Source organism: Panthera onca, chromosome D1, assembly GCF_046562875.1.
Source record: "Panthera onca isolate mPanOnc1 chromosome D1, mPanOnc1 haplotype 2, whole genome shotgun sequence".
In the NCBI taxonomy this organism is placed as follows: domain Eukaryota; kingdom Metazoa; phylum Chordata; class Mammalia; order Carnivora; family Felidae; genus Panthera; species Panthera onca.
This window is the reverse complement of record NC_138348.1, coordinates 27,641,620-27,665,987: the sequence shown is the minus strand read 5'-3', so window position 1 is coordinate 27,665,987 and position 24,368 is coordinate 27,641,620. Positions and strand designations below refer to the sequence as shown.

At 43.8% G+C, this 24,368-nt stretch overlaps 1 protein-coding gene across 2 annotated transcripts in view; it reads left to right on the top strand.

The window, feature by feature from the left end:
• Positions 1 to 24,368, top strand: part of KIAA1549L (KIAA1549 like) — a 267,293-nt gene that overhangs the window by 151,725 nt on the left and 91,200 nt on the right. For both annotated transcript variants that reach the window (XM_060606310.3, XM_060606311.3), the window contains exons 3-9: positions 468 to 1,070; positions 3,118 to 3,233; positions 6,124 to 6,343; positions 7,168 to 7,301; positions 14,670 to 14,832; positions 16,373 to 16,432; positions 22,816 to 22,967. In XM_060606310.3, coding sequence (XP_060462293.2) covers positions 468 to 1,070; positions 3,118 to 3,233; positions 6,124 to 6,343; positions 7,168 to 7,301; positions 14,670 to 14,832; positions 16,373 to 16,432; positions 22,816 to 22,967 — 1,448 coding nt within the window. The remainder of the gene's footprint in view (positions 1 to 467; positions 1,071 to 3,117; positions 3,234 to 6,123; positions 6,344 to 7,167; positions 7,302 to 14,669; positions 14,833 to 16,372; positions 16,433 to 22,815; positions 22,968 to 24,368) is intronic.

Sequence of the window (24,368 nt, the reverse complement as noted above, 5' to 3'; positions counted from 1 at the left end):
TGAGTCAACACTTTATTATAAAATAGGCTTGTGTTAGATGATTTTCCCCAACTGTAGGCTAAAGTAAGTGTTGTGAGCATGGTTAAGGTGGGCTGGGCTAAGCTAGGATGTTTGGGAGGTTATGTATATTATGTGCATTTTTGATTTATGATATTTTCAACTTATGATGGGTTTATTGAGACATAATCCCATTGTAAGGTGAGGAAGATCTGTATTAAGAACTTAAATGTCCTTATTACCAACCACAAATTTCTTTCCACACCACCCTTCCCCCCACCAATCACAGGTTTCTGTCAGTGGCATTCTCATTATGGGTAATTGACTTAATGAACCTAGAGCTGTTTTGCCTAAATCCCAGAGCAGAGACTTTTCACCTCAGCAAACTCATATGTTACATCCATTCATCACCACACCAAGTGACATGTGTACTGTGGGCCAATGACAGGCTTTGTTTTTTCTCTTTGCAGTAGACCCCTCGGTGTCGTCCAAGGCAGAACCAACAGCAGCATCAGCAGCTACGTTGTTACTGGGGAAATCAAGTCCACCGGCGCTGTCTGCAGCCCTGGTTGCCAAGGGCACTGGCAGCAGGGCTTCGGCCATGGCCTCGGGATTAGTCAAGAGCAGTTGGACCACTGCCCTAGCTAAAAATGTCACAAACAACGCAGCACCTGGCCCAAGGACGACACCGGGGGCAGTGCCTCCGGCCTTCTCATTCACACCAACCTACATGTTTTCAAGAACGGCACACACCGGGAGTGCTCACACAGCCATGCAAGGGACCACGGGCACCGCCTCTGGCCTGTTGTCCACAACACACCTCCCCAGGAAACCACAAGCCATGCACACAGGCCTCCCAAGCCCCACCAACCCAGACATGCCGAAGGCATCCACCACACGCCCACTGACAATCACAGCAGCCTTGACATCCGTTACTGCCCCAGTAAGGGCCACCCGGCTGCCACCTTTGCCGGCAGAAAATATAGATGCTGCGTCGACTGCTGTGGTCACAGCCGGCAAAATGGCATCCAACCTGGAGTGTCAAATGTCCAGTAAGCTCCTGGTGAAGACAGGTAAGAGTCCAGTGTCCTGATTTTATTTGAAAGCGGCAAGCACGTGCTGGTCTCAGAGATGTAGCAGAATTCTTTGATTTCTTTGAGATCGGTGGTTCTCAACCAGGGACAGTTGGCTCCTTCTCCCCCCCAGAAGACATTTGGCCATGTCTGGAGACATTTTTGGGTGTTTACAGCCTGGAGGGTAGGGAGGGTGCTACAGGCACGTAATGAGGCAGAGACCAGGATGCTGCTAAAAACCCTACAGCACACTGGATGGTCCTACAGCAAAGAATAATCCAGCCCCAAATGTCACAGTGATGAGGCCCAGAACCTTGATCCTTATCAAGTGGCAGAGGAGAGGGGGAGCTTTAGGAGATACAGATTCTAGGCCTGGGATCAGTCCTGATATCAGAGGCCCCCGGGAAACTGGTTCTGCCAGCGAGTCTGAGAAAACAAACCTGTAGCAATTTTTGCCTGTGGAGCAAATCAGTAATGTCTCACATGAATGAATGAAATGATTAGTACAATATCAGATCTTGGAAGCACTACAGAATTCAGAGAGGCTTTTGTGATGTATTCTCTCAGTCGGCAGATAGTAAAAGTACAGCCACACGATGTGGGTGCCCAGGATTTCTTTTGATCTTGAAAAAGAGGCCTTGAAAAAATTGGGTGGTATATGCTTTCTCTTTAGCCCCCACCGCCCAGTTGCAGCAAAGCAGGCCAGGAAGGCACAGGGTGCTTTTAATAGTGTGGTAGTGTTTGCTATAAAAAGCATTAGACACAGCATTTGAAAGAGCATGCCAGTGCTGAATGCTCGCATCCCGCCTTCCTCTTCACCCTACAAAGGATTAAATGAAATTATATCTGGAGACATACCCTATTCGAAAGTGGGAAATTGTGAAACTAGGCAAAGCACAAAGTACAGTATCTCTTTCTATTTCTCCAGAAATTATACCATCTGGTTTTCCACTTCCCCTTCACTGAGAGGCAGGCAACCCCAACTACCTAGATGCAGAAGTCTGGAATGTTCTCCCCCCTCCTTCATCACCATCCCTTTCACCCCACACCTGGTCAACCACCGGTGCCCTCGGTCTTACCTCCTTGAATCCCCCTTCCTCCTCCCCAACTGCCTCTTCCCTAGTTGACACTGTCGTCATCACTCAATTTCTGCAACAACAACCAAATTTATCTCTCTGCCTTAGACTATCCCCCCCTCCAATCTGTTCTTCAGTTTGCAGCCAATGGAACTTTCTAAAATATATGCCTTGGCTGAAAACCCTTCACTTCCCATCACCCTCAGGACCAAGCCTAAACAGGTATCCTGAGGCTTCACTTCTCATCCCTGTGTCTTTGCACTTGGTCTTTTCTCTGCTGGGAGTGTGTGTGTGTGTGTTTGGGCGGGGGGGGAGGGTGGTCCCTCTCTCCCGGGCCTAGCATACTTCCCTTATCCTTCAGGACTCAGTGGGAGCATCAGGAAACCTTACCTGATCCCCACCCCCTTGCCCAAGTCTGAGCTGGATCCTCCTCCTGGGGCTTCCAATGGCATTGTGGGCTTCCAATGGCATTTTAGACTTCCCTTCAAATAGCACCTGTCACATTCAGTCACAGGTGCCTACCTTCCACCCCAGCTCTCCATCCCCGTCTCTGTCCCACTTATGAGGTGGGGACTGTATCTTCCTGATTCAGGGGTGTTTTAGGCTGTAGGACCCAGCTCAGGGCCTGCCCTTAAGCAGGCTATCAGGGAACACTGTTACAGGAGTTTTCTTGCATGCAGACGCATCAAGGACCAGGTACTGCTGAACCTAATTTTCAAAGTCAGAGTCAGCGTTAGTCAGACATGAAGTGCAGCCAGCCTGTTAGCTCTCCCCACTAGGGTCAGACAATTACTAGGTCCTTCCTTCTTTGGACTTGAATGGGACCAACACAGCTATTACCCCGGCCCACCGCTCTCATTGGTTGGACCTGTGCTCACTAGCTTTACTCAGAACTTGCAGGAGGTAGAGGGTGGAGAGGAGAGGAGGATCATTACTTACCCTGATTACTGTGCTTCTGTTTGATCCCACAGTTCTCTTTCTGACCCAGAGGAGAGTGCAGATCAGTGAAACCTTGAGGTTCAATGTAGCCAAAGGGCTCACGCAGGCATTGCGGAAGGCTTTCCACCAGAATGACGTCTCGGCTCACGTAAGCCTCTTGCTTTTGTGATTAGACTAAGCCGTCCACATCTTCCTCTTGGGCCCAGAGGATGCTAGACTGTTTTCCTCCTCCCTGGGTATCGTAACCATACTTGTCAGAAGTAGAATCTTTCTTCATTTTGGCAAATAGCTAATGTGTGGTGACTAGAGAAAAAGGTCAGATTTTGAGATGGAAAATTGAGGTTAATTGCCTTATGTCTAATCTTTTTTTTTTTTTCCAAGCCTGGATATACTGTTTTGAATTGTCCCATTATCCAGTTGTTTAGGGAAATCTAATATTGTTAGTGTAATTTTCAAGAAACCATCCATTGCTTTTCCCTTTGTCTCCCTCAGCATTGTAAATAGTTGGTGATTTATTTCTGGACATTTAAAAATTATTGTAAATTGAGTCCAACTTTGCTTAAATAGCCAGCAGCAGACAGGGAAATGAACAGTTTTTTTTTCCTCCAAGAACTTTAATGCCAAGTACTATTTAACAACTGCAAGCTGATTTTGATGGTATATCCAAGTGATGGAAGCCTTGCTTTACACTCTTTTGGACTGATTCCAAGTTTTAAAGTCCTAAATGTGATTGGCAGTCGGGAGACAACCCTTTTCACCACTAAAAAATATTGCTCTGGCTTTTTCCTTTGATGTTTTGTTCTACAGCTGCATTCAGCTTCATGGTCTCCATGACCACACCAAGGACTAGGAATGAGGTTTGGTATGTAGTTTATCGGTCATTGTCAATCTCTTTTATATAATTCTGAGAGGGGTAAAAAAGGAAAAAGAAAGAAAGAAAGAAAGAAAGAAAGAAAGCAAGCATTTCATGAGAGGCATCTGTGGTTTCTGCACCAGAAACTTTATTTGAAAGTTGAAAATGTGAGTATTTCTATTTGGTCACCTGACATGTAATTTTCACTAAACTTCAGTCATTTGTAAACTATTCACAGTTTTTGCCTTTTCTGTATACCATCCCAGACCACTGTGATAATTAGTTATGAATTCAGGGTTTGTTTGTTTTTTTTAAGTTTATTTACTTTGAGAGAGAGACAGTGTGCAAGCATGAGCACGAGTAGGGGAGGGGCGGGGGGGGGGGGGGGCTCCTCCTGCTAATAGCAGTCTCCATGCTGTTAGCACAGAGCCCGACACGGGGCTTGATCTCACGAACTGTGAGATCATGACCTGAGCCAAAGTTGGATGCCTAACCAACTGAGCCACCCAGGCACCCTGTGAATTTGGTTTTTAAAAATAGGCTCATTTTTAAAAACTTAAATACCTTTCTTTTGAAAGGATGTTTGATATTAGTGCCATAAGTGGAAATGAAGATCATCTGCCACAAACATAAGGTAATCATAAAAATGAGTATAATGGTAACAGCTTATTACATTCAAGCAAGACATTGTTACTTGCAGAAGGCTCTAAGGCTGATGATGTCCCTTGTGTCCCTTTGTTTAAAAATATGATTAGCAAGCATTAGAGAGGTGTTAAAAATAAATAATCCCCAAACTGAGACTTCCTCCGTGGGGTAATTGGGATTTGAGTCACTTTCTCACTGGGCGATCTGGTATTGTTTAATGCTGTGTCTGTGTTACATGCAGAAGTATCTCTTGTTCCACCTACAGTCATCTTGAACACCACCTTTAGGTCACAAAGTGGCAGAGAGCACACAGTGTGGAGGAGGCAAAAGCATAGCCGTCTGTTGCAAAATCAGTTTTCTTGGTTTCTCTGACAAATACACGTGACATTACTAATGGAAATGCAAGAGTCGGAGTGTGTGTGTGGGAGGGAAGCGTGTGTTTAAAACACCCTGGGGGGTGCCTGGGGGGCTCAGTCAGTTGAGTGCCCAACTCTCAGTTTCAGCTCAGGTCATGATCTCATGGTTCGTGAGTTTGATCCCGGCATCCAGCTCTGTGCTGACACAAATTTTCTCAAAAATAAATACTTTTTAAAACCCAAAATACGAAACAAACCAAAAAACAAAAAAAAAAACAAAAAAAAAAACCCTCCACCCTGAACTGTTATAAAGCACTAAGAAGGCAAAAGAAAACAAAAATAAAATGTAAAGCCTCAAAAATCTTCCAGTTGGGTCATAAAGAGTTCAGCACATCAGTATCCCTTAGAACTCAATTTTAAGAGAGACTCTGTATAGCCCATCCCCATCCTAACCTTGGCCTTGAACCAACCTACAAGCCAGCTTTTAAAGAGAGGAATTCACCTCATTTATTATCTGACTCCCTGTCCTGAAGGAGCCTCCACCTTATCTATCATTTCTGCCTTTTAATTTTCATAAATGATAAGAACTATAATAAAGCTATTCTTCCCAGCATTTCATCTCTGGAAATCTCTTTTACTGACTGTCTCCTGTCTGCCTTCTTGATTGACCATTGGTGCTCACAAGATTATACTCAGGTATTTAAGGAATCAAGAAAACCTGGGGCACCTGAGTGGCTCAGTCAGTTGAGCATCCGACTTTGGCTCAGGTCATGATCTCATGGTCTGTGAGTTCGAGCCCCACATTAGGCTCGCTGCTGTCAGCTCAGAGCCCACTTCAGATCTTCTGTCCCGCCCCCCTCTCTTTCTGCCCCTTCCCTGCTCGCTGTCTCAAAAATAAACAAACATTAAAAAAAAAGAAAGAAAGAAAGAAAAGAAAACCCCCACAGATTTAATTCTATTCCATGTAGGTGTGATATAAATTGCATTTTCCTATTGTTTTGTACTCTGATATTTTGAGACTTGCCAATCCATGTGTGCTGTATAGAACTGTTAGAATATTTGTTGAATGAGAACATCGTATTCCACAGCCTTGCTAAATAACAGTTGTGGTTCTAAGAAATACCAACAAGAACTTAAAGCACCATGGAAATAAACACTGAGTTCTGGGTCCGTTTGTTTTGTAGGTGGACATTCTGGAACATTCTCATAACGTCACAGTTGGTTATTATGCTACCAAAGGGAGACTGGTATACTTGCCTGCCGTAGTGATTGAAATGCTGGGTGTTTATGGGGTCAGCAACGTCACTGCAGATCTGAAGCAACATACCCCAAACTTACAGTCAGTGGCAGTACTTGCCTCCCCGTGGAATCCCCAGCCTGCAGGCTACTTCCAGCTGAGAACAGGCAAGTACCTATCCGTTCTGGGATTGGGGGCAGTACCAAGATGACACCCTGTTTAAAAAGGTCAGTGCCAGCTGCTCCATCATCTCTTAAAGCCCTTGTGCACTTTCCTCAAAGGGCCCTGCTAATCAACTGTCCAGTTCCCTGCACATGAGCCTAAAGTTCCCAACCCTGGATTTATTAGAAATGGTCCTTCGCTGGAGCCTTCCTTCCCAATTTATATAATTAGTACTTTATGAGCAACAAATACTGTATTTTTACTTTTTTTCCCCCGTATTTCCAGTGGATACTGATAAGAGCTAAGCATCCATAAAACCTGTGCTTTGGAGCAATACGTTCTAGGTGCCACTGAATCTGAATCTCCGAGTTTAGGCCTTAGAGTCTTTCTCTCAAGCTCCCTCGTGATTCTGATCATGTGGTTGGTGAACCACAAGAGTGAAGAAACCATCAAAACTGAAAGACTCCATCAACTTAGTGATGCAGGCCAACTGACTCTTTTTCCCCTTCCAAAGAAAGAGAAGACATGATCTTTCTTTGATCGTTTTGTTTTTTTTTTAATCATTCTTGGAGCAGATGTCTGCATAATCCAACCAAATGATCACTAAGCCCTTTGCATTACAAGGAACCTCAGGTTCGATCATGCTTTTAACTCTTCTCTATTATAAATCATTTTAAGAGTCACTTCCAGCACTACAACTAACCCCTGTCAGTCCTTACTTGCCTGATTTCTCTGATGTCAAATCATGCTGTTTTATATGGTGATTGTTAAGTCCAAGGAACTAAGACACACAACTTTGGTGAGAGCGGATTGATTACTCCCATTCCAGTGCTGCAGTTTGTGAGCCAGTCCGACAACATCCAGTCCTGCAAGTTTGCTCAGACGATGGAACAGAGACTGCAGAAGGCCTTTCAGGATGCAGAGAGGAAAGTCCTGAATACCAAGAGCAATCTGACAATTCAGGTAAGGAGGAGGGCACTTCCACCATGTAGTTGACAGAGGCCAGCCATGATGCAAATGCTGGCAAGGGGACTTGCTCCCCTATTTCAAAACTGTCTGGTGTAAATGTAACTTTGTACTTTGGGCATGTGATGTAGACAGGAGGAGATGCCACTCTGGGCCACGGAGTCGAGTTGGTCCTGGCATTGATGAGAATGTCTGGAGTATGGCCATGACAGCAGGGATGCTGTTTTGCTATCTACCTGGTATGGTTTGGGATTTTGTATTTATTTTCCCATGTGAAGCTTCCTCGGGCCTTCCCAATACATTTACTATTTTAAAAATGAAACTAGCTATGCTGTATAAGATATAGTCTCATAAAATGAATCAAATATCTTGTAAAATGAATCCATTCTAAATAGCTAACTCATCAAGATTTGCCTATCTTGTGATTTGCATTGCATTATTTTCTTCTTTTAGAGTTTATTTATTTGTTCATTGTGTGTGTGTGTGTGTGTGTGTGAGAGAGAGAGAGAGAGAGACAGACAGACAGACAGACAGAGAGAGAGAGAGAGAGAGAGCATGCAAGCAGGAGCAGAGAGAGAGGGGGAGAGAGAGAATCCCAAGCAGTCTCCACACTCAGGGCTCGAACTCACAAACCTTGAGATCATGACCTGAGCCGAAGTCAAGAGTTGGATGCTTAACCAGTTGAGCCACCGAGGCACCCCTGCATTGAGTTATTTTCTAGACATCCACATGCACAGTCACCCTAGTTCTAGTTTACACACACACACACACACACACACACACACACACACACACACATTTTATATTTGGGGCTTACCATATGCCAGGACTGTGCTAGGTGTTTTAAAAATATCTTGCTAAATAATACTCAAGATATCCCCCTGAAGTATTATTATCACCATTTCACAAAAGAGGGAACTGAGAGAGAGGCTAAGAAACTTCCAGAAGGTCACATGGTTGGTAAAGAATGGAACAAAGATTTGAGTCAAAGCCCATAATCTTATTCACTATGCTATACTATGAAACTTTTGGCAAACACATGAATTCTTTCCCAGGAAAATCCTACTCCTAGTCTACTATATTTCAGTTTACTGGATTTACAGTAGACACGCCACTAAAGCTTTTCTCAGACCCACTTTTTGCAATTATATAGTTAACATCCCTCTAAAGTCAGATGCTTCTTAATGATATTCATGCAGCCCCCAAATTTCTCTGATTAACTGTACAACCCAATGTCTCTATTTTTACTGAACTAAATCCTTTGCAATTAAACCCAGTGGTTTTGAAATTGACATTTAGCATAAGTGAATTATCAGCAAAGCCAATACGTTGTAGAAAGCATACAATTTAATTTGAACGAGCAGCTTTCCTTTTCTAGATTTATCCAAAGTGTATATGGAAGTATCTCATTATGATTTGGTTCATATTAGATTAAGATCTAAAAACGTGTCACAAACACAAGATTTATGTAAGAAGTATGACTCAGCTCCCTTGTGGGAGATCTTTTTCTTTCTGATTGGATTGTGATCCTCACAGGTGCATGATTCTAGTTAGGGCTCAGCAGCAAACATATACTCTGATTGTATTCAGGAAGCACAGACCCAATGAGTGCCTGGTATTTATCAGGCACTGGGAGAGACATCAAGATAAATAAGCTGACTTTGTCCTTAAGAAGGCTCACTTGTGTTGTTGTATGAGAGTAATGGGCCATGAACTTTGTAAAGCAAGTAGCAAACTTCCCTTAGAAAAGACTATAACAGACAATTTGAAAACTGCATCTACATACATTTTATTTTATTTTATTTATTTTATTTTATTTTATTTTACTTATTGTATTGTATTTTTATTTAATTTTTTTAGAGAAAGAGAGAACATGTGAGTGGGGGCATGGGGAAGGGCAGAAGGAAAGAGAGAGAGAATCTTAAGTAGGCTCCATGCCCAATGTGGGGCTCAGTCTCATGACCCTGCAATCATGACCTGAGCCGAAATCAAGAGTCAGATGTTTAACCAATTGAGCCACCCAGGTGCCCCTGCATCTACATGCATTTTAGATGCTCTTGAACATTTCAGCAACTCTTGAAATGAATGGATAATTGGGTGAGTTGTTTTGTTAACCCTATTTCTCTTTTTGCCATGGCTGACAGGAATTCCAGAACCAATTTGTTGCCTGGATTTTGGAACCCTATATGCAAAAGGCCCCTATATCATGCATATATTAGCTACATGCTAACCATCCCCCTGGGGTTGTCTTTAATCCCCCTGGGCTTGTACCCTGACATGGTTTTTGTAATTAATAACTTTCTGTTTTATGGTATTAAATGTAATTTAGAGGGCAGCTTAGATTCTTTCTGGAATAAGACCACATAAATATTTAATTAATTTGTTCACAGAGTCATTGAAAAGTGACTTTTTTTTTTTACTTGTATAGCATTGGTATTAGGGGCTAGATTACAGTATACTCAATTAGGACCTTTTTGGTTGTGAATTGAAGCATATAAGGCTTAAACAAAAAGAGGTGATTGGCTCATATAACTGAAAGGTTCACAGCATATTTCCTTCAGGCCCAATTTGATTCAGGTGCTTATATGATTTCTTCATGAAGTTCTCTCTTTATACCTTGGTCTTGCCCTGGGCTCGCATCATCTTCAGGACCAGTAGGGTGGTCCCTGGCACCTCCAGGTTTGCCTCATCCTTACTGCTCACGGTCTTATGGAACCAAGGTGCCTTTTTTTGTGGCATTCCAGGGAAAATCCTGGGATTAGCTCTCATTGGACCCAGATGGACTATGTGCCCATTTATGGAGCAGTAACTGTGACCAAGGAGATAAAATGTCCCAATCAAGTAGGCCTGGCTATGCCCACTCCTAGAGCTTGAGCACACGAATCCAACTGGAGAGAAGAGGTGTTTGCCTGAGGAAATTATGGTGCTGCCATAGAAGAAGGGAGAATGGATGCTGGGTGGGCAAAACAACAGCATTCCATTCCACTAGCATTTTTTAAGGTCTGATTAGCTAAATGGATTGTGGCAGGAGTGAGTGGGAAGTAAGAGATAAGGCCAGAAGTCACAGGAGTCTAAAAGTAAAGAGGTAATGGGAAAGTGCCCCCTGTAGGGGCTGCTTGTACTAGGGACAAGGCATGACTTTCAGGGAACATTGACATGACCTTAGCTCAGGCCTGTGAACCTCTTCTTATTTATGAAGCTAGTATTAAGCAGCCACCAAGAATGGTTACACTTTTCTTAACTATAAAAATGAGGTTATTAAAGAAGACAAAAAAAGGACAATTTGTGCTTATGAATTGGAAGACTTGATATTGTTAAGATATCAGTACTGCTAAGAGCGATCTATAGATTCTGTGCAATCCCTATTAAAATCCCAGTGACTTTTTTTTTTCAGAAATAGAAAAACCCATCCTAGAATTCATATGATTCATTTGGTATCTCAAAGGACCATGAATAGCCAAAACAATCTTGAAAAAGAAAAACATAGTTGGAATTCTCATGCTTTCTGATTTCAAAACTTACTACAGAGCTACAATAATCAGAACAGTGTGGTACTGGCATAAAGGCAGACATATAGACAAATGGAACACAAACAAGATTGCAAAAAAAAAAAATCTTTGCATATATGGTCAAATGATTTTTGACAAGGGCCTCAAATCCATTCAATGGGGAGAAGACAATCTTTTCAACCAATGGTATCGGGAGAACTGGACATCCACAAACAAAAGAATGAAGTTGGACCCTTATCTAACACCATATACAAAAATTAACTTAAGTGGATCAAAGACCTAAACATGAGAGCCAAAACTATAGGACTCTTAGAAGAAAACAGAGGAGAAAACTTCATGGTATTGAATTTGGCAATGATTTCCTGGATATGACACCAAAAGTATGGGCAACAAAAGAAAAAGTAGTTAAATTGTACTTCAGAATTAAACACTTTTGGGGCATCTCGGTGGCTCAGTCAGTTAAGCTTCTGACATCGGCTCAGGTCATGATCTCACAGTTTGTGGGTTTGAGGCCCATGTTGGGCTCTGTGCTGACAGCTCAGAGCCTGGAGCCTGCTTCAGACTCTGTGTCTCCTCTCTTTGCCCCTCCCCCACTCATGCTCTGTCTCTCTCTGTCTTTCAAAAATAAAAAAATGTTTAAAATTAAAAAAAAAACACTTTTGTAGATCAAAGGGCACAGTTGATCAAAAGGCAACCCACAGAATGGAAGACAATAATTGCAAATCATATATTGGATAAGGAGTAAATATCTAGAATATATAAAGAACTTCTCCAACTCAAAAACATAAAAACAATCTGATAAAGAAATGAGCAAACAGCTTGAATACACATTTCTCCAAATAAGATACATAGATCAATAAGTACATGAAAAAATGTTCTACATGACTAATCATTAGGGAAATGAAAATCGAAACCACAATATACCACTTCACACCTATACGCTTCATACCTATTAGGGTGGCTATTTAGAAAAAAGAAAAGGGTTCCTGGGTGTCTCAGTAGGTTGAGAGTCCACTTTCAGCTCAGGTCATCATCTTGCGGTTCGTGAGTTGGTGCTCCGTGTTGGGCTCTGTGCTGATAGCTCGGAACCTGGAACCTGCTTTGGATTTTATGTCTCCTTCTCTCTGCCTCTTTCTCTCTCTCTCTTAAAAATAAATAAACATTAAAAAATTTTTTAAAAGATAAAAAATAGCAAGTGTTGGTAAGAATATGGAGGAATTGGAATCCTCGTGCATTGCTGGTGAGCTTCTCAAACAGCATAGCTCTGTGGAAAATGGTATGGTGGTTCCTTAAAAAATTAAACATAGAATTACCATATGATCCAGCAATTCTACTTCTGGGTATATACCCAAAAGAAAGTGGGGACTTGAAGAGATATATGTATACCCATGTTCATAACATTATTCACAGCAGGCAAAATGTGGTAGCAGCCCAAGTGTCAATCCACAGAAGAATGGACAAGAAATGTAGTATATACATCCGATGGACTGTTATTCATCTTTTAAAAGGAAGGAAATGCTGACATATGCTACAACATGGACGAAGCTTGAGGACATTATGCTAAGTGAAATAAGCTAGTCACAACAGGACAAATACTATGTGATTCCTCTTATAAAAGGTGTTCAGTTTTGTCACATGAATAGAGTAGAATGTTGGTTTTCAGGGGCTGAGGAGAGGAAGAAATGGAGAGTTGTTTAATAGGTACAGAGTTTCAGTTTGGGAAGATGAAAAAGTTGTGGAGATGGATGGTGGTGATGGCCACACAACAGTGTGAATGTACTTAAGGCCGCTGAACTGTACCCTTAAAATGGTTAACAAGATAACTTTATGTGTATTTTGCCACATTTTTTTTTAAAGTTAACTTACCAGATCCAGTGTAGTTTCTGTAGAAGAAACTGTAAGTTCTATAGGCATCTTTGGGATCCAGTGAGATTTAGTTTAGTTGAAAAGCAAAAAATAGAATGTTCACACTGGAGATAATGGTCAAAAAGTTATTTTCGTTATTATTCTTTTAGGTGCCAGTACAGTTGAGTCTTTTGAGTTGTTCAGAAAGAAGCACCTTTATTTTTGGTACCCTGGGAAGGTGGCATGAATACCTGTGCCTCAACCACAGTCCAAAAATACTTTCAGAAAAGAGAGAAAGAGTTGACTAGAAACATTGATTGAGTGTATCATTAATCATGGGACTACAGGCTCTGTGTTAGAAAATTATATAGCAACTTCCAGGGGTGCCTGGGTGGCTCAATCAGGTTGAGCATCTGACTTCAGCTTGGGTCATGATCTTGTGGTCCATGAGTTTGAGCCCCACGTCGGACTCTGTGCTGATGGCTCGGAGCCTGGAGCCTGCTTTGGATTCTGTGTCTCCCTCTCTCTCTCTGCCCTCCCCTACTCTCAGTCTCTCTCTCTCTCTCTCTCTGTCTGTCTCTCAAAAATAAATAAACATTAAAAAAAATTTAAAAAGAAAATTATATAGCAACTTCCACTTATGGGAAAAGTGAGAAATAACAAGAAGGTATTCTTGACAATCTTTTTAAAAATAATGTCTAAAAGGAAAGTTGCAGGGATATTTATGTCTGAACACACAAATGTCTGGGAAAGACAGGATTATCAGTTGGCTCCCTGCAGGAAGAGAGGTCACACTCAGATAAAGGTAATTTGAAGAAAGTCTAATAAAAGGGACTCTTTGCAGAAGCATGGGCAGGCTCTAGGAAAACCACTTATAGCCAAGGCTATAAGTATTGGGGCCTGATGGGGCAAGAGGAAAGAGCAGTTACAGGAGGCAGAGGCCAAAGCTGCCCCATAAGAGCCCCACTGTGGGAAAAGAGTCCCCGACATACCAGTTCTCTGACCCCACTCTCCTTCCAGTCTCTCACATCCTCCCGAGCTCCTTTTAGCTGAAGCCAGAGGGAAAGGAGCCCACTGAGGTGGTCCACAGTGTCTGCCTTTCGGGGCACTGAGCAAAATGTGGGTGGGTGGGTGGCAAGTGAATCCGGAAGGGGAGAGGGCACAGAACAGAACCCAGCACAGAACCCCAACTATCTCACCAAATTAAATAACTTCCTACTGCATCTGTTTTTCAAATCTCATCTGTGGGATATTTTCGTCCATACATTGACCCAGAAAACCGCATTTTCCAGTAATGAGAAAACGGACTTAGACAAAATTCAAGAAGAAAACCACACGATCTCATAGTAATATTTACATATTCCATATTGAATTAATAGGTCACAAGGAAATGTAATCACTCTCAAAAGAGGCTGTTTTATATTTCTGAATTCCTTTTGTAATCAGGTTCAATCACTCTGCCCGTTCGCTAGGGTGATGATCAGTTGTGTAGAAACTTCAAGGTTCCCCCCACATTTAACACAGGCTTTCTCTGAGCAGTTGAGGCCTCTTAGATTTAACATTTCCACGCTCTATCTTGTATTTTCAGAACCATAAATGTAACCTGAGACAATTTAGCCCCTGGAAGAGATACACATACCTGGTTAAAACCCGAAGTCAGACTATCTGGGTTAGAATCCTGGCTACATAACTTATTATCTATTATCTATGTGATCATGGGCAAGTCTCTTGATCATTCCAGGCCTCAGTTTGCTCCTCTGTAAAATGGGGCCATAGCTGGATACACTTCATGGGGTTGTGGTGAGAACCGAATGAGATCACGTGTCCTCAGCACAGTGCCTGGCACTCAGCCAGCAATCCATAAATGACGGGTATTTGTTATTCTTGTCTCTTCCTTGCTTTTCTTCATGTCCCTCTCATCTCTACCCTCAACTTCTGCTTAAACTTCTCCTCCCAGGGCTTCCATCTTATTTGGCATGTCTCCCTCCCCTTTCCTCCTGTGTCGATTCAGATTGTGAGCACATCCAATGCCTCCCAGACAGTCACCTTGGTGTACGTGGTGGGCAATCGGAGCTCCTTCCTCAACGGCACGGTCGCCAGCAGCCTCCTCCGCCAGCTCTCAGCTGAGCTGGTTGGGTTCTACCTCACCTACCCGCCGCTCACCATTGCTGAACGTGAGTATGTTCACCCCTCACAGGGACACTGCCTTTTCCCTTCCTCTCAGGTCCCTTCCCCATTTAACAAATGTCTATTGTGCCAGGCGCATACTAACTCTTTTATCGTGAAACAACTGAAATCGGTGATAAACGGGGATTGAATTGATAACAAGTATATTGCACACTGAACAAAAGCGTTGGTTAGGTGCCTTTACAGTTCATATATCTTATGTCATCGAATCCTCACAAAGCACCCTATAGTAGTACAGAATGCGCCCCACTTTGCAAAGGAGAAAACTGAAGTTCCAGGAGGTATAACAAGATGCTCACTGTCACAGCTAATGAGACATGGAACCTAGGGCTTGAACCCAAACGGTCTGCCTTTGAGCTTACAGTAACTGCCCCGTGGGGCGTCTGTCCTTGTGGCATTCTGGGTTGCTATGGTTTCCACCCATTTGTGCCATCAGCAAATGTTTCCGGGCCTTCAGCCCTTGCCCTGGCTATAGATAACATAATGCAACTCATTTGCAATCAGCATCGTGACTTTACTGGATGAAGTCCCCATAGTCAGTCTTGTAGCCTCCTCTTCCTCTAATGTTTCAGTTATATAATCCTCATTACCATGCAGAAGGCATAGACTCCAAAGACAGTGCAGCCTACATTTTGTACCCAAACACTTACTTGGTAGCCAAAGGAAGTCAAGATTTGTGCTCTTAAAGGTAGTTGTTAATACATTTCTCAAGGTCATTGGTCAAGTTTTGTTTTTTTTTTTTAACTTTCTGTTTCCTTCTGTGGTTGCATTTGATACTGTAAATAAATGAAATTGTGTGTGTGGATGTACTTAGCACACAGTAGCCACTCAGAATTGTTTTGAGTGTTTAAATGGCAAGCTTTTGCGAATTTCCACATAGTAAGGAAAGATGACTCTGAATTTTGTGGAAAGGACAATGTCATGAAAGATGGCATTATGTCACATGGCAGCATGTGAAGAATTTATTTTCTTTCCTCTTGATATTCTGATAATAACAACAACTAAGATTTATTGAGCACTTACCATGTGCCAGGCTCTGCGCTAAACCCTTTACATGAATTAGCGCTTATGGCCACCATACCTTCAAAAGAACCAGGACTATGTCACAAACATTTGGCTAATAATAAACTTAGTCCTTGACACTGGAAAAATCCATTCAAGAGAGGATCATTCCTAAAAATATTAGTGATGGTTGGATAGTTTTTACAAAGAATGTTATAGTTAAGACAGGTTCTAGCTGTGAGTTTTGATAGTGAAGATGTTCCACTTAGGAAGGTTCTGATGAAAAAATCAGAAGAGCAGAAATTTACAAACCCTAAAAACCGCTTCATCTGAAAGTTAGCCCTTTACTAAGCATTTTACTTTTCAGAACAGCGAAATAGTTCTGGCCTGTATATCCTGGAGTTCCTAAGAATGATAAAGCTGAATTTAGCTGTTTGATATTTTATTATGTATGTCCATTTTCCTAAGTAATATTTACATATAAAAACTGTGAAAGTAACTTGGTGTGTTTCTTATTTGTTTTAGCACTGGAATATCCCAACCTTGATATATCGGAAACAACCAGAGACTATTGGGTAATAACAGGTAATCTCTTATTTTACTCCCCCTTTCCTCTTATCAGGTTGCTGTGTGTTTTCTTTAACTACACGTCAAAAGAAGTCCCCAAAACGAAATAATAATATAATAATAATAATAATAATAATAATAAAAACTGCATGCCATTCAGTGATAGAATCAGCATCTTTTCTTTGGTCCTGTCTTTTTTTTTTTAATAGTTTTTAAAGTTTATTTTTATTTATTTTGAGAGACAGCAAGAGGGGGGAGGGGCAGAGACAGGGAGAGAGAGAGAGAATCCCAAGCAGGCTGTGCACTGCCAGCATAGAGCCTGACACGGTGCTCGATCTCACCAGCCATGAGATCATGACATGAGCTGAAGTCTAGAGTTGGGTGCTTAACCGACTGAGCCACCCAGGGGTCCCTCTTTGGTCCTGTCTTATAAGTCAAGGAGTTACTTCCATAGGGCCAGAAATGGGTAAAGTAAGCTAAGAAAAGATATCATATGAAGGTGAATATTAGGTAACCATTCAAAACAGCAAATTGTAAAATCCCATCCACTGCTTCCTCTTTGCAAAAAGTAGACAATCAGAAGGTATGACAGTAACCTGTGGATGTTTAGGGACTGTCCCTGGGAATGGTTATTTATTTAAAGATGGTAGGCCTTTCTGCAGTGCCCTACAAAACCCCAGTGAAAGGCTGAGGAATGCTAGGCATGCATTTTTCTCTTTCCTCGGCACACGCCCCACACCTACACTGATCCTGGTGGAACCCAGTCGTGTCCTGACAGTGAGGGCGAATGGAAGTAGAAGGGAGTTTGGGTGACATTTTCTTTTTTTCCTTGACATTTCCCAGCTGAGCTTTATGAAACAGCAAAAAACTTGTTTGTGTTTTTCCAAAGCCGGACAGTCACTCTGAAAATGTTACAGAAAGCAAGGATTGGGAGCAAAGAGAGAAGACAGATATTTGTGGGAGAAAGTGACCAGCCCAGCTGTACATGGAGTGGGGAGGGGAAGGGGAAAGTATTAGCTTGGTAGGGACACCATAGCAAAGTACCACAGACTTTTGGGGCTTCAGCAGCAGGAATTTATTTTCTCATAATTCCAGAGGCTGGAAGCCTGACATCAGAGTGTCACCAGGCTTGGTTTCTTCTGAGGCCTCTCTCCTTGGCTTGTAGATGGCCATCTTTACTTGGCATCTTCCCTCTGTGTGTGTCTGTGTCCTAAACTCCTCCTCCTCTTCTTTTTTTTTTTTTAAGTTTATTTATTTATTTATTTTGAGAGAGAGAGAGAGAGAGAGAGCACAAGAGTACAGGTTGGGGAAGGGCAGGGAGAGGGAGAGAGAGAGAATCCCAAGCAGACTCCCTACCACCAGTACAGAGCCCGATGTGGGGCTCCAACCTGTGAACCATGAGATCGTGACCTGAGCCAAAACCAAGAGTCAGATGCTCAACTGACTGAGCCACCCAGGCGCCCCCTAAACTCCTCTTCTTATAAGGACACCCATCATACTGGATGAGGGCGCACCCATATGACCTTATTTTACCTTACTCACCTCTTTAAGGGCCTCATCTCCAAATACAATCCCATTCTGAGGTACTGGGGGTTAAGACTTCAACATATGAACTTTGGGAGGACATAATTCAGCCCCTAACACAGAGAGAGGAAGATCCTACAAGTTGTGGAAGTTGTGCCTGGGCAAGCCGGTCTGAAACCTCCCTCCCTTCTCCCCTGCCCTATTCCCTCCCTCACCTGCTGTCCCAAACCAGCAGTAGACAGGTTGCTGCCTAGAATCCTGACAAAGGAGCACACTGCCCTGCTCAATGAGGCCCGCTCCAGACCTCTCTGGAATGGCAGAAAATCACATTGCTTTCTCCCTGGTAGAGCCATGGATATGCAGACATTATTTTACCTGCTAAGAAGACAAACTGAAGAAATCTGTTATTTAAAAATTTTTATTTATTTTGAGAAAGACAGAGACAGCATGGAGGGGGGGTAGTTAGAGAAGGAGAGAGAGAATCCCAAGCAGGCTCCACGCTGCCAGCACAGAACCAGACGTGGGGCCCGAACACACAAAGCTGTGAGATCATGACCTGAGCTGAAACCAAGAGTCAGGTGCTTGGGGCGCCTAGGTGGCTCAGTCGGTGGAGCATCCTACTTCGGCTCAGGTCATGATCTCGCGGTTTGTGAGTTCGAGCCCTGCGTCGGGCTCTGTGCTGACAGCTCAGAGCCTGGAGCCTGCTTCGGATTCTGTGTCTCCTCCTCTCTCTGCCCCTCCCCTGCTCATGCTCTGTCTCTCTGTCTCTCAATAATAAATAAAAAAAAACATTTTAAAAAATTTTAAAAAAAAAGTCAGGTGCTTAACCGACTGAACCACCCAGGTGTCCCAAGAAATCTGTTTTAAAAGAATAAAAATGGAGTTTGTACACGAGAGGGAGATGATATTAACCCAGCAGTGCCATTTTGAACCAGCAGGTTATGAAACACTTCCAGAAGCATGTTTACTCCAGCAGGAATGCTGCTCTTTACCTTGCAGACATCTCTCCTAGTAACTGTAAGCTTTATGCTAAATGGTAACATATCTGCCCTTAAACACCAGCTGCCCTGGACAGCTTCCTGTCTCGCCCTTTCCTTATGTACCCAGATCCTGCCCTGACTCTGTCTGAGTGGCATAACCTTCACAAAATCATCCTGGGACTTCACCTCTTGCCCGCTCAGCTGTGTAACCTTCATTTATTTATGTTGTTGCTGTTGCTGCTGCTAATCGGAATACACAGTGGCCTCTGTCACTGTGTTTGGGGCTGGTTGGCCCAGTTAGTGCCCATGGGAGGGGAGAGAACCAGCTTCAGGATGGCCTTCCTTCCTTCCCACCAGCTCCCACCAGCCTTTGACCATCATTTATGGGAACTAGGATGAAGATAGCTTTGTTCATCGTGCTCCGAGGCACATCCCCTTGAATAACCACTCTGCCCTTTGCTCCCAGATGTCCGTCAAGGGTACTGCATCTTCTTTCCTCATTTGCAGCAGCTCAGAGGATGGGGAACAACTTTCCTTTCCATAGTTGGTATTATAAAACCCTGACATGTTTCCATCTGCTTCCCCACTAAATTTATATTAAATATATTTTTACACGCTGTTCACTTCTCCTTTCCCTGAGCACAGGTCCCTCGTGGCTCCGTTAGGGTGATTCCTGCAGCACCTCTGTCGTCCGTGGATCTTGTGGCCAGGATTGTGTATATGAGGCAGGACAGAGATGCACAGACTTCATATTGCTGCCTCACAGGGGTCAGAGCCCATCTTAGGTTTATCCACTTGTCTCTGTGGAACCCACTAGTCAAAATATCCCAGACCCAGAAGGCTTATGATTTCTTCTGGTCTTAGCCCAGCTGCTGCTAACCATAGCATGTCCTTGAGCACGTCACTCAGGCCCTGTGGGCATCTCACTCTCACCTGTGGAATGAGGGGAAGATAGGAGCTGAGCTGTCTGGTTCTTTTGGCTCTGAATGTATGGGATTCAGTTACACATAAAACAATTCAATATAGGAAGCTGAATCAGGCCGACCTGATTGCTAGAATTTTAGAGCCCGGTGCAGTTGTAAATAAAGAAGGATTAAGAGACCAGTGATGTAACAGCCCCCGAATCTTCTGGACCAGCTCCTTTGAACACAGCTGGGGACTTGCTCGCCTCCTCTGAGCTGAGTCAGTGGTGGCTAAGGGTGGGTGGCCGGGGCCCTGGCTGGTGTGATGGGCTGCTGTCCTCGTGGGCACGTGTGCCGGGGTCCAAGACCCCCTACTGCTTCTGGGTCACTGTGAGAGATGTGGTCTCACGCCCCTTTCCAGGCCCTTTGGGCAGGTGAAGAAGACTGAGAGCCTGGGGCCTGCCATAGTTCTCAGGGGGAAGGAAAGGAGCCACAGTCCTGGAACATAGTTATTTCTTCCTCTGGGAAGGATGTGTCTAGCAAGAAAGGAGCACATTTGAGCAACAACAACAGCCAGCATTTATGGGCCTCCTCTCTCGTACCTTTTAGCACGCCCCTCGAAGCATGTCTCTTAGAAAGTGTTGTTCCCCATAATGACACAATCAGGAGTAGGTTATGATCCCTGTGTATTCAGATGAGGGACAAGGGTCCAGAGGAACTAAGGGACTTGCCCAAGAGCACTCAGTAAGGGGGCACCAGGATGCAAACCCGGACCCCCCCTTTCAACCCCCAATTCTTCAACAGCTGCCAGGGAGGGACACATTCTCTTTGCAAACAGAGCAGTGAGGCACATGGGAACTGTCCAGTTGTGGGTTCCATGTAACTCTTTGGGAGGTTCCCACAGCCACCTGCAGTGCCCTGAAGATTGTGGTTTGTTTTTATTCTCCCTCAATTAACAAAATTGGGGTAAAATAAACATAACATGCAATGTACTATTTTCACCATTTTTAAGTGCACAATTCAGTGGTATTAAGTACGTTCACAGTGTTGATGTAGCCATCACCACTATCTATTTCTGGAGCTTTTTCATCACGGGGAGGCTTTGACCATCCCTTTCTTTGATGTCTGTCCTTGCATCATCACTGGGCTTCCCTTAAAGTAATCCGTGATGATGCCCTTTGACTGTCCTGTGTGCCCACTCTTACCCTTGTCTGGTAGTCAGGAGAGGCCAACTTAGAAGTAGTTTTTCAACAGTGGTTTTATAATTTTACTAGAGGAGCATCTTTGAAGCAGTAAGAACGAGGGTTCTGCTATCTGGGGCCAGGAGGTAGGCGGTCCTTCCTCAGCCTGACAGCTCATCAGGAGGGATTCCAAGGGGCCTCTTGGGGACCTGCCGCAGAAGGAGCAGTGCAGGCGTGTTTTATCTTTGCAGGAATTCTGCTGACAGATGAGCTGAGAGTCCCTCACAAGGGCCCTGGAAAGAGAGCTGCTCTATACCCTCCGTAGGGATTATTTAGCATTTGTGGCTTCAAAGAAGTAATTTCTGAGACTCAGCTGTGGGTTTTATGTTTCTCTTGATCGGTTTCAACATCATTCTCTGTATCGTGTTGTCATCAGTCACTTGTTCTGGCCCCATACCGAATGTGCCCATAACAACAGCTCATTCTTTATATTCAGACTATTTCCATATCCCTGTAGATGGGTGGTCTTAATGGCCCTTGGCTGGACTATGGTAGTACAAACTCTGTTACATGAAAAGTCTTGTATTACATTCCCAGCCCATGATAAGTTTTCATCTCTTTGAAAAGATGAGAAGTTTTTTAAACATTTTTGATTTCAGAGGTGACTGTGTTTGGAGGCAGTATTTGTGTGTTTGGGGTTAAGTGTGTTTCCCAAGGGACTTGGAAGAAGGACTGGGCTTTCTTCGGGGGGAGAGGGTCAAAGGAAGTTGTTCCCGTGGTAGGTGACTGTTTCAGGCCCAGGATGGCCCTGGTGTTCCTTGTGGTCCTCCTCCTTGCAGTAGCCTGGAATTCTATCATTAACGCCTCAGCTACCCAAATAGCCCTGGGTATAGATGAAAGAGCAGTGGAGGAAGGATGGAAAGAGGGGCTTCATTTCCCTTCTATGCACCAGGCACTGTAATAAGCTGTTTTATACATCTTGTCTCATTTCAACCTTACAGCCCATAAGGATAGATGTGCTGTGATACCGACTTTCTTACTCCCTTTTTGCAGAGAAGGACTTGGACTCAGAAAGGGCCAGAGGCTTGCCGGAAGTCCAACTGGCAAGCACCAGCACAGAAACAGAACCCACTCTTTTTATTACACAGTTCCGCTCTCGAATGGGATGGTACCTGAGAGGCCCTGGGCCACTTTAGAGGTGGGTCCCAAAAGGACCCCATAGAGGAGAGAGAGACAAGGACACTGAACAGGGTGGCTTTTCTATGTATAAGGGGCTGGGTTGCAGGATGGAGCTCAGCTTCCCTATCAAAGCTGCTGAGAAGGGAAAATATAATAAAGATAGCCCTGAGCCAGGGCTTCTGAGTGGGAACCAGTAAAAAAAAAAAAAAAAAAAAAAAAAAATCCAATTAGTCATACCTGCAGCTATGCTGTATTCCCATATGGTCTCTAACAACACATAACATCTTAAATGAGGTTTGGATTAAATGCAGCAGCATTAAACATGTCACAGCTTGTGGAGGAGAGAGCCCAGGCATTGGAGTTACATAAGCATGGGTCTGAACCCTGACTTTGCTTGTTACTAGCTGTGTGCCCTTAGGCAAGTCATATAACCTTTCAGCATCTATAACGTGTGGACAGTGATCCCTAACTCCTGGGGATCTTGTGAAGGTAGACTGAAGTAAGGAAGGCCAAGTCCTAACATGAGATAAGGCCCATGGCCTTTAGTGGCTGGTGCAGGGGCGGTGGTGGTTGTGGTTTCTTGATCCACGGGGAGCCTGTCCCCTGAGCAGCCCCTCTGCCTTCTGCATCCACAGTGCTACAGGGCGTGGACAATTCGCTGGTGGGCCTGCACAACCAGAGCTTCGCCCGGGTCATGGAGCAGCGCCTGGCCCAGCTATTCATGATGTCCCAGCAGCAAGGCCGACGGTTTAAACGGGCCACTACCTTGGGAAGCTACACCGTGCAGGTGGGTGTGTATGTGTACTAAACCACTGGGGTCTTGTAATAAATGTACGGGAGTGTGCTGAGACTCAGTAAACCATGCTGTGTGCAGACGAGCGCCTGCCTTGCACACTGACTAAGCCACGTAATCAACACTACTCTTAGGTTTCGGGGGTTCACGGTCCTAAGCATCAAAGTCGTGGAGGAGGGTGAGAGTTAGCTACTCTCCTGTATTACTGCTAGACTGTAAGGTTTCAGAACAAATTCTGCACACGTGCACGTATTTATTAGACAAAAGTGATTAGTAAGCAAGCATAGACTTTCTACTCCCCAACCTGTTCTGGAGACTAGATGGAGTCCCAGAGCTCGGGACCTTCAGATCTCTTGCCACAACTCCTATGGATGGCAGATGCACCAATCAATATTCCAGCTGCAGGAGTCTGTTATCCTTATTTAGTCAGTCTCAACAAACAGAGCCCTCCATGTTTATAATGGTCAGGTGACCACACGGGGATTCAGGCGAGAGAGCTGTAGCAGACACTATTGATGCATTGCCCAAATCCCCTTCCCATTTCTACTGAATGCTACTGGGCTTCCAACAGCCACTGCTGAACCTTTATTGAAGGGCCATTCTTGAGATGCCAGAACCCACTTTGTCGATGCCATGGCTGGCTGGAAGTGCCTGGGAATTAACTAGCGGTGGGGGTGTGAATACAGCAACTCTCTTGCTTTGTGGCTATGAGAATTCTGAAACGTATGTTTTCAGTAATTGCCAGATATTTCCCATAGAATTAAGCTTTTTTAGCTGCCCACAGTGGTAACCAGATTAAGAATGTACCTCTCACTAGTTCCCTTCCACCCCCTGAATCACCTCTTCACCCTCCCGTCAGTTCCATGCACCTCCCAAATAATCCATCTACAAGGATTCAGCTCTTCTCAGTCTGCTTCAGAGGGAACTCTACAGACACAATGACCATCCCCAAGGTTAGAGGCTCCAAGCTTCTTTCTTGATTCTTTATTCAATTTGAGCAAGAGTGGGAACCATCTCTAACATTCTAGCCAATCCATGTATCTTGAATACCACTAATTTCACCAAAACTGGGAACCCATTGCTAACATTTGTTATGCTAATTAACAAAGCTCTGTTGAGCAAGATGTCAAAGTATAGAAGCACTCCTGGCGGCTGCCTCCGGAGTGTGGGCTTCCTAATTGGAATTGAGCAAACTGCCCCTAGAGTGTGAACTCGTGATTGGCAATTGCCACATCTAGGGTGTAACTTAATGCAAACACACATGCTTGATATTACCATGTCTAAGAGAGGAAGCGTTTTATAGAAAATTATAGGCATTACTCCAATCTGTCTGCAGATTGTGTCCTCGGGAGTTTGAAAGTACAAACAACTCATTTTCTGGACCACACTTCCTTG